The 14,112-nt window shown below is 40.4% G+C and overlaps 1 protein-coding gene across 3 annotated transcripts in view; it reads left to right on the top strand.

The window, feature by feature from the left end:
• LOC134675840 (uncharacterized) overlaps positions 1-14,112 on the top strand; it is a 37,042-nt gene that overhangs the window by 17,262 nt on the left and 5,668 nt on the right. For 2 of the 3 annotated variants that reach the window (XM_063534139.1, XM_063534138.1), the window contains exons 11-14: positions 1,734-3,363; positions 3,481-3,540; positions 4,048-4,071; positions 4,152-6,096. In XM_063534139.1, coding sequence (XP_063390209.1) covers positions 1,734-3,363; positions 3,481-3,540; positions 4,048-4,071; positions 4,152-5,647 — 3,210 coding nt within the window. In that variant the 3' untranslated portion in view covers positions 5,648-6,096. Of the gene's footprint in view, positions 1-1,733; positions 3,364-3,480; positions 3,541-4,047; positions 4,072-4,151; positions 6,097-9,994; positions 10,052-10,516; positions 10,616-11,067; positions 11,137-11,939; positions 12,117-12,984; positions 13,092-14,112 lie in introns of those variants that run through there. The other variant, XM_063534140.1, reaches the window with a different exon arrangement.

The following is a 14,112-nucleotide window of genomic DNA, read 5'->3' as shown; positions in this document are numbered from 1 at the left end:
AAAGCCTCCACGACAAGGATATCAACAAATTGTCATATATTAATTATATTATATACATCACAATATCGTCAAGAGCAAAACGCTGATAGAAAAACAAGAAGCACCTTAAAAAATCGTCTCTTTTGAGAACGCATTAACTATACGAGCACTAGATGAAGGTAACATAAAGTAAATGCCGAGAACGCGATAGCGGAACAGTTCGCGATGCGAGTTCCGTACTATCTGAAGTTAATAAAGCAGGGCAGTGACTACAGTGACGGCCCGGCCGGTTCAGGCGGACGGAAGACGAGGTTCGCTCGGATTAGACTACCATATCATCATCATCTTCATCATCAGCCTACTCTCGTCCACTGCTGGACATAGGCCTCTCCTATTGCACACCATTGAGCACTATTTGCGGCAACTCTGATCCAGCTCTTGCCAGCCGCCTTGCGAAGGTCATCGCACTAACATATAGCGTGCTAGAATTGCTGCCATTAAGATTGACCTATTACGATTTTTGACTATAAAATTAAATGATCTTCCAAGAACGCGGAATCTTTGAGTTTTAAATATGCCGCCATGCCGTCCCAGTAATATTTGAACTCAATTCGTAAGCATTCGTGCATTAACATGAATACGGTTACACGATGGCAAAGCTCCCTGATTATTATTGCATTCTCTACAACGGCCAAAGTTGAACGGAGTATTGGTAGGCTGAGATTTTACTTAGGTACGGGTAATCATATCACACTGACCCTAACCAATGTCATACGTAAACCTGGCGAATGATGGTCACTACTAACGACCGATTTGATAGATTATAATGTAATAATTAATACACAAATAATAGTAAAAGAAATTAAAAAAGCGACAATGACCCAACGCCTTGGCACTGCCGAAATGGTAATGGATCGGCTATTTCTGTCGCCATTGCAAATGAAAATGACGGTTCAAGGAGTACTCGATGGTTGTCCACTTTTAGACGACTTTGAAAGACGACAACGAGACAAACGCAGCTTTCAATAAAGAAACAAAAGAAAAGAAAGAAAAATACAAGGAAGATTGTCAATGGGATAAAAAAACAACTGTGTCCAACAATACTTTATATTAGTATAAATGTTACTGCAGTTTTTACTTAAACTCGACCAACATCATAATTTCGAAGGTCCTTCGTTTTTTCCAGTGCATAGTTGGAACGAAATAAATTACTAAAAATATTCAATTGTTTTACAACGAAGGGGATCGTGTTATCATATTGTCACTTGCTCCGAACCTACCACAGATATGTGTGCACGATTTTCTTTTTCTTCTTTATTAAAAAGAATCCACGAGCCCGAGGTTCCTGGTTTCCTTCTGGCGACATGTTCTCAGTAAAAAAGAAAACAAAGGATATGTCAATGCCAGTACAGAAGCTATTATAAAAGGCAAAATTCCAGCTTTGGCTCAGGAAAGTTTGGAAGAACAGTAAAAAAATATTGATAGAAAGAGACAAGGAACTTTCTGATCATTCCTACATTCAACAATTTAAAATTGAACGGATATACCTCACATTAATTTCATCAACATTGGGCTCTAAACGGCCAATCTCAATGCAACTGGTTTTAATTTATAAATGTAATTTTACGTAGAATTATTTCGTTTTTTCTGCTGTAAGACCTTTATTTTTTTACTATAGATGCATTTGAAAATATTTTTAGCAGGGAGTTCTAATTTTTATGTGTCCATTTTGCAAATGAACTTTCAATTTACAGGCGCCAAATCAAGCTATGTACTCAGGTGGATACCGTCCGAACGTCGAAAAGGATTATCCCAAACCCGGGCGGCCCGTCGAGCCGCCATCTCCTTGGCAGCAGAACAGGGACAAACCTATTCGACCAGATATGTTAAAGCGAGACGACGAACGAATCCCGCCTCGTATGCCATTCGATAGACAAGGAAAGGACAAAATATCGCATTCGCCGAGGAAGAGTCGATCGCCCGTTCGCAGAGACAAGTCTCAAGAAAGATTCAAGAGGCATTCGCCATCGCCACGCTCGCCGCGGCGTTCCTGGGCTTTAGAGAAGCGGCGAAGCCCTGAGATTCGAGAAGCCCCGCCACCACCCATTTGGCCAGGGCAAGCTCCTCCAGAAGAAAAGAGACCAGATTTTGAAGAACCAAGAAGGCCCGTATGGGAATATGATAAGAAGGCTCTCGATGTCAGAAGACCAGACGAGGAGCGAAGATTCCCCCCGCAAGATATTATTCGTGTGCGTACCGACTTGGGACCACGTCCAGAACGCAGAGAAGAGCTGGACTTACGTGATGATAGGTTCGGACGGGACGGCCCGAAGTTTAGTCCTAGAGATGATTTCGACAAGAAGGTACCCAAATTCAGCCCGAGAGATGACTTCGAGAAAAAAAGCAGATTCGCTCCCCTCGATGACATGGAAAAGAAAAAGTTCGATCTTCGAGATGACTTCGAGGCAAATAAACCTAAGTTTATTCCGCGAGATGACTTCGACGATAAAAGATCTAAGTTTCTGCCGTTCGACGACAAAAGACCCAAATTTTCACCGCGGGAGGAGTTCGCCAAACCACCCGTATTCAGAGACCCACCTCGAGATGAATTCGAAGATCCTAAATTTGGCCGCGACGACATCAGGAAAGACCCGAAATTCTCCCGAGAGTTCGACAGACCCAAATTCAGTCCTAGAGACGATTTTAACGATCGTCGTGATGATTTCCGAAGGCACGAAGAGGAAAGAAAATGGGATGTCCCGAAACCAGCTGAAAGAGAGGATTACAGAAGAGAGGTTCCCGTGAAAAAACCTGAAGCAGTAAGAATGGAGTTGCACAGAGAAGTCCTCCGGAAGATGTCCGAAGAACTGGATAAGGACTTCGAAGACGTACACAAAAGAGCCCGGGATTTCCAAAGGAGGGCTGAAGAGTTCCGTCGAGACGACCGCAGGAGGGAGTACGATCGCAGAGAACCAGAGCCGAAGACATACGAAGACCGTCCGAAGTATGAAGATAGGCCGAAGCCTCGCGATGACGACCGCTTCCGTTTTGAAGAGCGCAGAAAAGAAGACTGGAACACGGAAGAACACATCAAATCTAAAGCCATCAAAGCCAAAAAAGACAAGGCAATCGAGGAAATAACACAGAAAATCCTCGACAAACACAACATCGACGCAGAAGCGATGGAGAACAAACGCATCTGTCAGGAATTGAAGCTTGCTGTGAGCAGAATATTTACCGAAATGTTCGGAGAGAGCGATGTTTCGTTCATAGAGCTGATAGTCAAGTTTAACGCCAAATATAGCGGGGCCGGCGAGGACAAGATTCTCAGAGATGTCATGTCAAGTTTTCCGAGTCAATTCAGACCGAAACGTTCCAATCCAGGTAAGATTATTTAACAACTCTAACCACCATACTTACTGTTCAATTATTTCCATTGCGCAATGTTAATAATATCCGTATAGATAAGACGTTATTCAACAATATAACATTCTTTTTCAGACTATTCTGAAGCCCCTCCAAAGAGCGCTAAGCGCTTCACTGACCCATCTCCAACTCAAGGTAATTCCATATTTTGCTCTTATGATTCACTCATTCATTTTACGTGTTATGGTTATGTGTTTTACGTTCGAGGTTTGGATTTGAGAGTGAGCAATCTTACTTGAAAGTTGCCGCTTGTATCCTTCAAACAGTCCTTTGCGTCGTCATCACATCAGTACAAGCCACAAGAGACGAACTTCGTAAAAGTCTGTCGTATCTCCTAAATTAATTTCGAAGGTGGAGAAACAACTCTAGCGGGGACTGAGATATTTTGCTAGTTAAATTTATGTTATATCGTAATATCTACCTCTAGCGGCTAGGCAGGCGTTCACTCTCAAATCTAGATTTTAGACGTCTTTTGGGAATGTGTTTACAATTTTGTTAAAAGGTATAAATTCATATTATTAGCTAATATATGCCATTTAAATTTATGAAAAAAAAAATCATTACAAAGAAAGCCATGTTTTTGGTTAGATATTTGATTAAATGCGGTATCCATAAGTCATAAGTTAATTTCGTTATTTTCAGGCGATAGTAAAACAAAGCCGCATGGTAAGTACATTCGTTTTTCCTTGTTATGTAATTCCACATTAAAAATTGTCAAATCGGTAACTATGTAAATTTATAAACAGTTCCAGAGTGGGATATGACACAAGCACCAGTCACGCCTAACGTGGGTATTCCGTTTCCGCCACCTTCAATGATGCCTGTGATGGCGCCCATGGCCCCTATGATGGTTCCTCCGGTGTATCAGCAACCCTTTCAGGAACCTCAGAAGCAACCAGATAACAACATACTCTACCTTTGCAAAGACGACTTTGAACCGTTCACAGATCGTGAAGCGGTTTTACTAAAGACCTACTTAATTCAGCAGATCGTTAAGGAATCCGAAGCCGGCCAGTGGGCTCCAGATTTTACTTTCAGAGGCCTCCACAGCACGTTACGCTACGAGCTACAAATGCGCGACGAAGTGTCCAAAGAGTGGCTTTTCAAACACGATTTCAGCAAAAGCAGTTTCAAATTCAACATCCTAGTTTACACTAGCGAGGAGCTTTGGTATGAGAGGGCTGCTATATGGCTTCCGGGTCATTCCAGGTGTAAAATCGAGCCGCTTGACAAGCTCAAGCTGCAGAACAAAAATCTCGACGGCGCTAGGGTAAGTAAATGGAAACTCGTCAAGAAAATCGTTACTGCCAAAGGTACTAGAGTTTATGTCGACATGCCGCCAGCGGCCGCGCGCGCTCTCGAAAGATACAGCATGAGTCTCAGTTACGAACTGCAGAAAGTCAGCGTCTTCTTAAAAGCGGTCGCTATAGATAAAGACGCGTTCGATTTAGGATTGAAGGACCAGTCTATAACAAACCCAATCGAATTAAAGAATGCTGCGATTAACAACCCGATGCCGATGATTGCCAATGATCCCAAATTGGTCAAGATCACTCTACCCGGCAACAAAAATCTGGGCATCAACCAGGCTCGAAAGATCAGAGAGCTAATTATCTCCCAAATATTCAAATATCACCAAGAAGGGGGTAAAAGTAAGACCGATTTCGTGAAACACGGCTTTCAAAGCCCTCGATACTTCGGCATTCTTCCGGAAAACCCCGAATCACAACGGTGGTTGATGAAATTGGGTGACTGTAATTTGAGCATGAAAATAGTCGTAGTAGGGGCTGATGAAGTTAACACTCGATATATACCCATGTATATAACCATACCAGATGAAGACAACAGAGTGAACGCACCTATTGTACTTGAGAGACTCAAGCATAGCAACAGAGGAGTTAAAGGGATAGATATCAGCAAATGGAAAGTTCAGAAACTCCATAAAGAGTTTCGCAACAAAGCAGTGTTTGTGAGATTGGAAGTGGATATCGACGTTGTATCAGTGGAGACAATTATGAAGATGAATTACAAACTAGATTTTGTCGATGAGAGAAATCGCACTGTAGTCGCTGAAGTGAAGTATCATAAAACTGAGAAAGTTTTGCTGGAGTTGATAAAAAAGTTGAAGTCGGAGTTACAAGATACTTATGATGATACTGATATGGATCTGGCATCTGGAGGGAGTGATGATGATGAGGTGGTTTGCTTGGACAAACCTGAGGTGGTTTGTATTGATAATTGATTCTTCGAAGATTTCAGGTGTTCGTGACTTATATAAGTTATAATATATAATTAATTATTTCGTGATTATAAATATTGTAAGCTTTGAACTTATATTTGGCGAATTTTAAACCCTTAATTTGAAAAGTTTCATCAATAATCGCGATTATACTGATTATATTACACAGAATAACAATTATATGTATAAGAAAAGGTTTCAGAAAGAAACATTAAGTTCAATAGTACTGCGTACAGGAAAAACGATTAAAATTAAATGCAAAAATGGGTGTTTGCTAACGAAAAAATATAGTTTATCTATATTACCTAACTGTTATTTGTTTTTAATAACAATAAGGGTTTTAAAAATTGGCGAAATATATTTGCTTTTTCCCGTTGTATTTGGTTTTCTGTAGACATGTAAGTATGCGAGCAGTCGCATTTATATTTTAGGAATAAAGCTGGATTACTTGAGGTTTTTGTTATTTTTATGGCATGGTGGTTTCGAACTAGCGCTTGAAGAAATTTGATACGAATTAATAAGACAATAATAAAATGTTACAGTTCGTCCGTTTCAAGATGAAAGTTAAATGTTAAAACTTATCTGCAAATAATTTTAATAATTTGCTGCAGTAAGACTTAGTTCTACGCGTTCAATTATGATAAGATAAGCTATATGGTAATAAAAAAAAGCGTACAACAGTAGACTATTTTTAACATCAAAACAATATTATATTATTCCGGGTGTACACGAAAAACCCAGACCTGATGGGTTAAGTTCGTTAAGACTGATCGTAATGTATTGTAGCTGCAAAAATAATAGCGTTTTAGTAACTTTACATAGATACTATATTTAATTACACAAACGGGTCTACCGCGATATAATTTCATTGTTTTTACCTTTAATTCCGACGTTTCAGCTGAGTTGCACAAGCTGTGGTCACGGAAAGACAAAACTAAAACTTAAATATAAACTTAAATATGTGTACAAAACGCGAGAGTTTAAAGTGTTATTTTACACAGACTGTTTATAAAAAGAAGGAAAAATATAGTTAAGTATATGGTAAGTTACATTCCAAATGCTTGTGTTTTTTATATGTTGGAGTGATGAATTTACTTTGCTATTTACTTTCGTATCTATGTGATTTTGTTAAGAGTTTTAAGGTGAAGCAGACATCAACAGTTGCTTGGATGGTCCTGCGATGAGACCTCGGTCCGGCCAACATGTCGGAGATCTGTCAAGTCTTGTGGAACACCTATGGGAAGATTTGCATTCAACAGGATGCCCGCAAGATTTTCATCGGAAATATTCCAACATTGAGAAGATACAGGTAAGAATTTTCAGGAATTAATGACTGAACTATCTGCAGGTGCAACACGGAAAAAAGTGTGCGGTAACAGAATAAGTATGCCACAGTATTTTTGATAAACACTGAACCATCCGACAGAAGGCACGAGAGAGCTTCTTCCAGTATAGCACCAATTCATAGTAAGTTTATAAAATGTAAGCTTCTAATTCTGTTTACGATTGCTTCAAATAAGGGATGCCGAAATGGGAGTTGTGTGTTGCCAGCGCTTACTTTATTTTCATGGAATACAAATAATTAAGTAAGCTCCAACGAGGAGATTGAATTGACCAGATTTTCACAGAGCTACTTTCACAGAAATGGCTGTTTTTCTTCAGCAAATTTTCTACTTCCATTTAGTGGCATATAGATACGTGATAAAGATTATAAGGATGTCTTACCGTGATAAAGGTACCTAGCGTATTATCTATGCCATATATCGTTAAAATAAAGAATGTATTAATATTTCCGGCGCCGCTACTGTCAACACCATCGTGTGACAGCAATTTAAATCTGTTACGTTCTGGAGTTTTGCTTGGTTCGCTATGATTTAATTAATCTGTCGTAGTTTAATATTTCAGATGGGTTTTCATATTTCTTTTCGAATAGGGTTTCGGCTGAGGTGCAAGAACGTAAGGCACCACCTATGTATGTTTTGTAGTCTTGTTTTTACCCCTTTGACCATTTGACATTCCTCTCTAGTCATTCTATTTCGAACCGTAATTCTTATAGTAGAGATGCGTTTTTGTTTTAAGTATGATGGCAAGCATGTTGCCGCTACGGACTAAAGGGTTAACTTACCTGTCATATGGTCTTGTGTGATGAGGCGAGTTTTACATATATTGTCGGCGGTGACTTACTTGACTCAATATCCTATGTCCCCTAGATGGGGCAGAGGGCATCCACAGTGCTACGCCATCCCGTTCGGTCTTGAGCTACGCGCTTCATTTCGCTCCACGTCTTGCCAATGGTCGCCGCCTCTGCGATGTTTGTCGTCGGTGCTTAAGTATTTATTTATTATTCCCATCATCACACCCTTTAAATGCCACGCCTATCATGCGCCGTGCGTCGTGAGCCTTGCCGGAATGCACGAATGATATTGGGCTGAAGCTGCGTGTTATGACGTCTTCGGCGATCAGAAGGGCTGTGTATATAAAATCGTCACCGCTGTCGATTTGTCTTAATTCTAGTATCGCTACACTTTAATAATGAACCTTCAAACTTACGATAGCGAGTTACATGCGAGTTTCTTGGACATACGACTCTCTAGGCTCTACACAAAACAGGTTGCAAAAACTCCTCAGTATAGTACAGAGTACAGATTCAGAATTTTTCCGGGTAGAACTGCATTTATCAAATTGTGATTTTCCCTTTATTCTGTTATTACACTAATGCAGTTTTTTGACGCGGTGCCAGTGTGCGCTTAATGTGATAACCACTTAGTCGTGCACTCTTTTCAGAGTGGTATCGTCGCCATCAAAATAATATGTTCTTTTACCTCGGGTTGCCAATATGTCAGAATTTCCCCTGACATGGCAAGATTTTTGGTTCTTTGTCAGGATTGGGGGTGGGGGGACTTGGTGTCAGGGTTTTTTTAGAAACTTCAGCTAACCACAACGAGCTAGCTGAATGTTTAGAGTTGGATAGAGGAATGTAGCTACAGTATATGGTGCCGAGTTAAATAAGGGTCTTGTGGCCCACGAAAGGTTTTAGAATAAAGGATTTATACTTTATTGTAATAGTAATGGAAACGGTACGACAACGATAACGTCCACGTTGTCAATCAATGTCAGGTTTTTAGGGTGACGAGATGACCTATTTACTGCCGGACTTTGAGTCAACAATTTACCTCTGATTATTTCCTATTGTTGGACAGTCGGTTTTAGGAAGCAATTCATATCTGTAAGAAAACACGAGCTAGTTCAGCTATCTTTTTCTTTAAAAGCTGATTGTCAAAATGGACAAGCTGATTTTGTGGATGCAGCGCCAGTAAGTTACTGTGGTTTTCTGATAACCTAACCTGATTAGCAGATTTGCTTGTAATGTAAGATATTCCTTGTAATACATAGAGCTAGTCTGATGGGGAAGGTGAGTTGGCCCTATTATAAATTGTCTAATTTTGTTGTTTGGGCTCGTTACAATCGTATTGATAAGTAGTTATTGGCAGAGCAAAACAAAGAACAGCTGACAATAAAAACTGCTAACCTTTTAACGAAAAGTTTTTAGCATGGGTACGTAGACAAGGTACATGGGACCTCCCGACGTATTTTTATAATCGATTAATCATCTCTACCTAATTACTTAAGCAAACTCGGAAGTACACTCAAGATATGTACAAAATTCCTACCTTTTCCAGTACGGTAAGCTATACAATTTTACAACAATAACGACATTACAATTTTTCAATTTCAGCTATTTTTACACAAAAAATATTGGATGAGCATAACATTTCAACAGGACAGGAGAATAACAATATGTATTACATTATCTAATGATGTCTATTCCTATCGACGACTGCTTTTGACAAATGTGCGCGTGCGTAAAGTGTAGAGGGTACCTAGCACAAGATTAGAGCCTTTTTTAAATAGCCCAGCTTGGAAGTGTCAATACTTAGTTCTTAATTCATATCTAGACACGCGGCAGCGTGTCAAGCCAAGTTCAAGCAAAGGAACTGGCTAGCCAGCGCCGAGTGTAATATTACACGAACCACTTGGTGCCACTTTTGACCCTTCTATAACTCAAAACATCTTTAACGTAATTTGTCTCAGAGAGAACCCTTCTAGGCGAGCGTACTGTGGGGCAGCATACTTTAATTAGGGTATGCAGCAAAGGAGACCCCTGCCTGCTTATTGGATTATTTTACTATCTCAAGTTCTGATTTAGACCACTAGGTCTTATCAGACAAATTCGCATTGTCCCTATAAACTTTTGTAATTTTAACCCTTCTTGTTCAAGTCCTTCAATTTGGTCACATGGGACCTATAGTTGTTATATATTTTATTAACGAAACAGTTATTTTGTTACAGGCAGGACCTACGCACCGGTTTCGAAGACCAAGTTCGTGAGAGACGCCGGCGCGAAAGGTTTTATTTTTATTTTATTATAAATAAAATATATTATTTTTATTATTGGTCGGGTCGTGGAGCGTCAGCTTAGGGCCACTTACACCATTCACTAACCCGGGGGTTAACCGGTTAAACCTGGAGTTACCATGGTTACCAGTACAATTTGACACTGGTTTACCGGTTTAACCGGTTAATCCCGGGTTAGTGGGATCATGGGATGGTGCAAGTGGCGCTTAGTTAGTTAGTTATTTTTGACGTATATCCCCCTTATTTATAAACCTCAATTGGCTAATTATCGTTTGTCCTTATCTGTCATTTTGACTTGTGTATTTGTAAGAAAGGGGTAAAACATAATATAACAAAAGGGGTCACGCAAGCGGTGTGCCGTCTCTCATAAGGATCTGAATATTACGTGCACGTCTACGCACACGCACCCGGTGTGCACAGGTCTGGATCTTTAATATAACTCATTTCTTTCTGCAGATTACCTATCGAGTCCGGCGAAGAAATCAAGAGCAGAACAGTACTATGAAGAGTATGATACAAGAAGGCTGGCAGCAAAGAACGTTCATAAAGTGGCTGGTGAGTATTCACAGGCTTCTATTTACAGCTTACTAGCTTCTATCTTCGACTTCGTCTGCGTCGCTACGACCCTACGTCCTTCCTCGGGCCTCAGACTATCTCCATACCAAATTTTATTTAAATCGGGACAGCGGTTTATGTGTGAATAGGTAACAGACAGACACACTTTCGCATTTAAAATATTAGTATAGAAGTATGGATTGACTAAATTAAATAAAAAATTGTTCACTCTTAAAGGCGAGGATACAATATTCCACCATAGATCAGTCAGATCGAGACCTAGCATTAGATTCATTAGAATATTTACTAAATTTTATAGTGTACAACGTGACCGGGTCAAAACCGAAGGATTTTAATTGTGAATATATTTTAATTAGAGCTTAAAATGTTTAACTTTGAAAATATGTATTTACAAATGCAACCAATTTAATGACTTATTTTCCATGTTGTAGAGTCGAAACCCGTACCCCCCGTAAAAGTCATCGAGAAGAAACCGGCGCTTTACAACGAGTCCAAAAATGGTGAGTTGCCTAAATTGAAAAATGCGATCTGCAGAGAACATCCGGACATACAACAGCTATTTTACCCAAGCTGACACGGAGGCCTTCGCTATTATTATTGGGGTGTTATGGGCCTTTGAGTGCCGCATCGACCAGCATTGATCTATTGTGACGGCCCTATAAAGTTCATTACTAATGCCCGTTGCATCCAGAAAATTCCAGCTTTTTTTTTATATTATGAATGGGCTTACTCATGGCCACAGACTAGCCGAGGCGTAGACGTGGCCTACGATGGAGCGAGCTCGCCCAGAAGGTGCCTGTTCACTCTTGATTTGAAGGTTGCCGGGTTATAAGAACACGGAAATATAGACGCCGGCAAGGAATTCCATTCCTTGGCAGTGCGCATAAGGAAAGTAGAAGCAAAGCGCTTCGTGCGAATTGGTGGAATATCTACCAAGTAAGGATGGAAACCGGCCGTGCGTCTAAAAGTCCGATGGTAGAATGGGGACGGTGGAATGAGCTCGTGTAGCTCTTGGGCACACTCCCCGAAGTGCAACCTGTAGAATACCGACAGGCTGGCGACTTTCCGCCGATGGGCCAAAGACTGAAGCTTAGCCGTTAGCTTCTTGTCGCCAATCATCATCCTGGCTCTGCGCTCCACTGAGTCCAAAGCGGCGAGTTGGTATTTAGCTGAGCCATCCCACAGGTGGCTGCAATACTCCATACACGACCGGACTTGAGCTTTGTAAAGTGTTAGAAGCTGTCCAGCTTCTTTGGGCCGTAATGTTCGCTAACGCTCGGTCTATTATTTAAGCAAATCATAGTTTCAGAATGGGACGAACCTCCAAAACCCAAAAGGGTAAGGCCAAGGCGGAAAACAGACCAACAGAAGCCAAATAATGCTGCGACTGCCAAACTTGTGGAAAAGGGCCTGGATGAAAAGGGGGCTGAGAAAGATGTAGCAGCTTCCAAAAAAGTAGCTGAGATGAAAACTAAGAAAGGTGAGTTGTATTTAAGATGCAGTTGATTCAGCCAGCAGCGTTTTTAAAAAATCGTAGCGCTTTTTAGGTTATAATACGGTAGCCAATAAATAATTAAATATATACATTTCCTTTCTCTAGTATGTAACTTCATTAATTCGACAACTGATTGTACAACTTTCGCTTGATAAAAAAAATCACTAAAATTGTTTTTTTTCTAACAATTTGTAGTGTTATTTTGGAACAAACTCATAGATCTCTCTATGACTCATAGATAGAGAACTTTTTTGCTATAACGATTCAATAATTATAATATCCATGATATCGGGCACGTACGGTCGTCCGCTAAATGCTAAGTGAGCAGCGTTCGGAGAAGGATCTCTCACCGCATCTTAAACTTTGAGATATAGGCCCCGTGCATGAACTATAGGCACAGAATAAATAATAGTACTAGGACAGAAGACTCACTCTCCAACAAAACGCGTCTGTTACGATCAGGAGAGATATGGCCGCTAGGTGGCGACAGCGCCACGCGCGGCTTATGGCTAGCCACCAAAATTGGTGTGGAACGGATGTACTTGTAGCTACCTGTAGCAAAGCGACGAAATCGCGGAGTGAGCCACGCCTGCTATAGGGGGCAGCAGGAGCCGTCAGATTTTTGGCGCGAGTGGTAAATGTGTCGTTTATGCTTCCGATGCACAAGGAAACGTACCGACAAGAACGATAGATGGTAGCACTTGCTTTGGCAATGTACATGTGCACATATGTTTCCGATTCAGGCCACAAGATGGCAGACCTTCCAACGCGCACGGTCCCTATTAGAATCTGAATAGCGTTGCGTCTGTCTTACCTTATTTGTTATCTTAATAAGTTTAATATTTGTTCAAAGCGCCCGAGAGCAAACCGACTGTGGAGCCGAACCAACATGGACAGTACGAAACCGACAACCTCACGGCCAATATACTACAAGACGAATTGAAGCAGATTATGATTAAGGTAAAACTGTACATTTTATTGTTATCATCATCATCGTTCTAACGTTGTCGGGGGCACTTCATACATGCAAATAAAAGTTAAAAAAACAAGTGCGAGTTGGATTCGCGCACAAAGGGTACCGTACCATTACTCAAAAAAAACCGGGCAAGTGCGAGTCGGACTCGCGCACGAAGGGTTCCGTACCATAAAGCAAAAAAAAACGGAAAAAAATGCAAAAAGAAAACGGTCACCCATCCAAGTACTGACCATGCCCGACGTTGCTTAACTTTGGTCAAAAATCACGTTTGTTGTATGGGAGCCCTGCTTAAATATTTATTTTGTTTTTAGTATTTTTTGTTACAGCGGCCACAGAAATACATCATCTGTGAAAATTTCAACTGTCTAGCTATCACGGTTCGTTACCATTAAAGAGTTTTTCACCACACCAGCTCGGAAAGGCTTACTTTGCACTTCAAAAACTGATAGCAAAGTTGTATTTTATTCACATGTGAGGCAAAGTAATCAAATGCAAATTTTGAGTTGTTTTCTTATGTTTGCTGGTAGAATTGACTTTTGAATGATGATTTTGGATGATAAATATTTAATAACACTAATTTGGATTTGATTTTGTTTGATATTTTACATTTAATATTTGCTTCGTGTTGGTGTGGTCGTCTTGCTTCAATTTTGGAATCTTTCGCTTGCTCGGGTATCAATATTAACACGAGCGGTTAAACAACAACATTGCCAGTGGCGTAGTCAGGGGGGGGGGCGCCCCGGGTGTTACCCATTTAGGGGTGACACCCGACCGTGAACATCACATCCAGTAGTGTCATCTATAAAAAATTTTAAAATCAAAGCGATGATGGAGTAAATCCTGAGCTATTTAACAAAAATTACAATTACTCTTTTTAAATCACGGTCCGCAACGTTAAGCTTGCTAAAAATGATAAACTACCGTCTAATTTAAGTTCATTTTTTGTTGTAGTTTCCCTCTTTTATTGTATGATTGTATTTTGTAATCTGTGTTGAAGTGCGTGTT

Source organism: Cydia fagiglandana, chromosome 23 (assembly GCF_963556715.1).
Source record: "Cydia fagiglandana chromosome 23, ilCydFagi1.1, whole genome shotgun sequence".
NCBI lineage: Eukaryota > Metazoa > Arthropoda > Insecta > Lepidoptera > Tortricidae > Cydia > Cydia fagiglandana.
The sequence above is the reverse complement of the archived record's forward strand: the minus strand, read 5'-3'. Positions and strand labels throughout refer to the sequence as shown.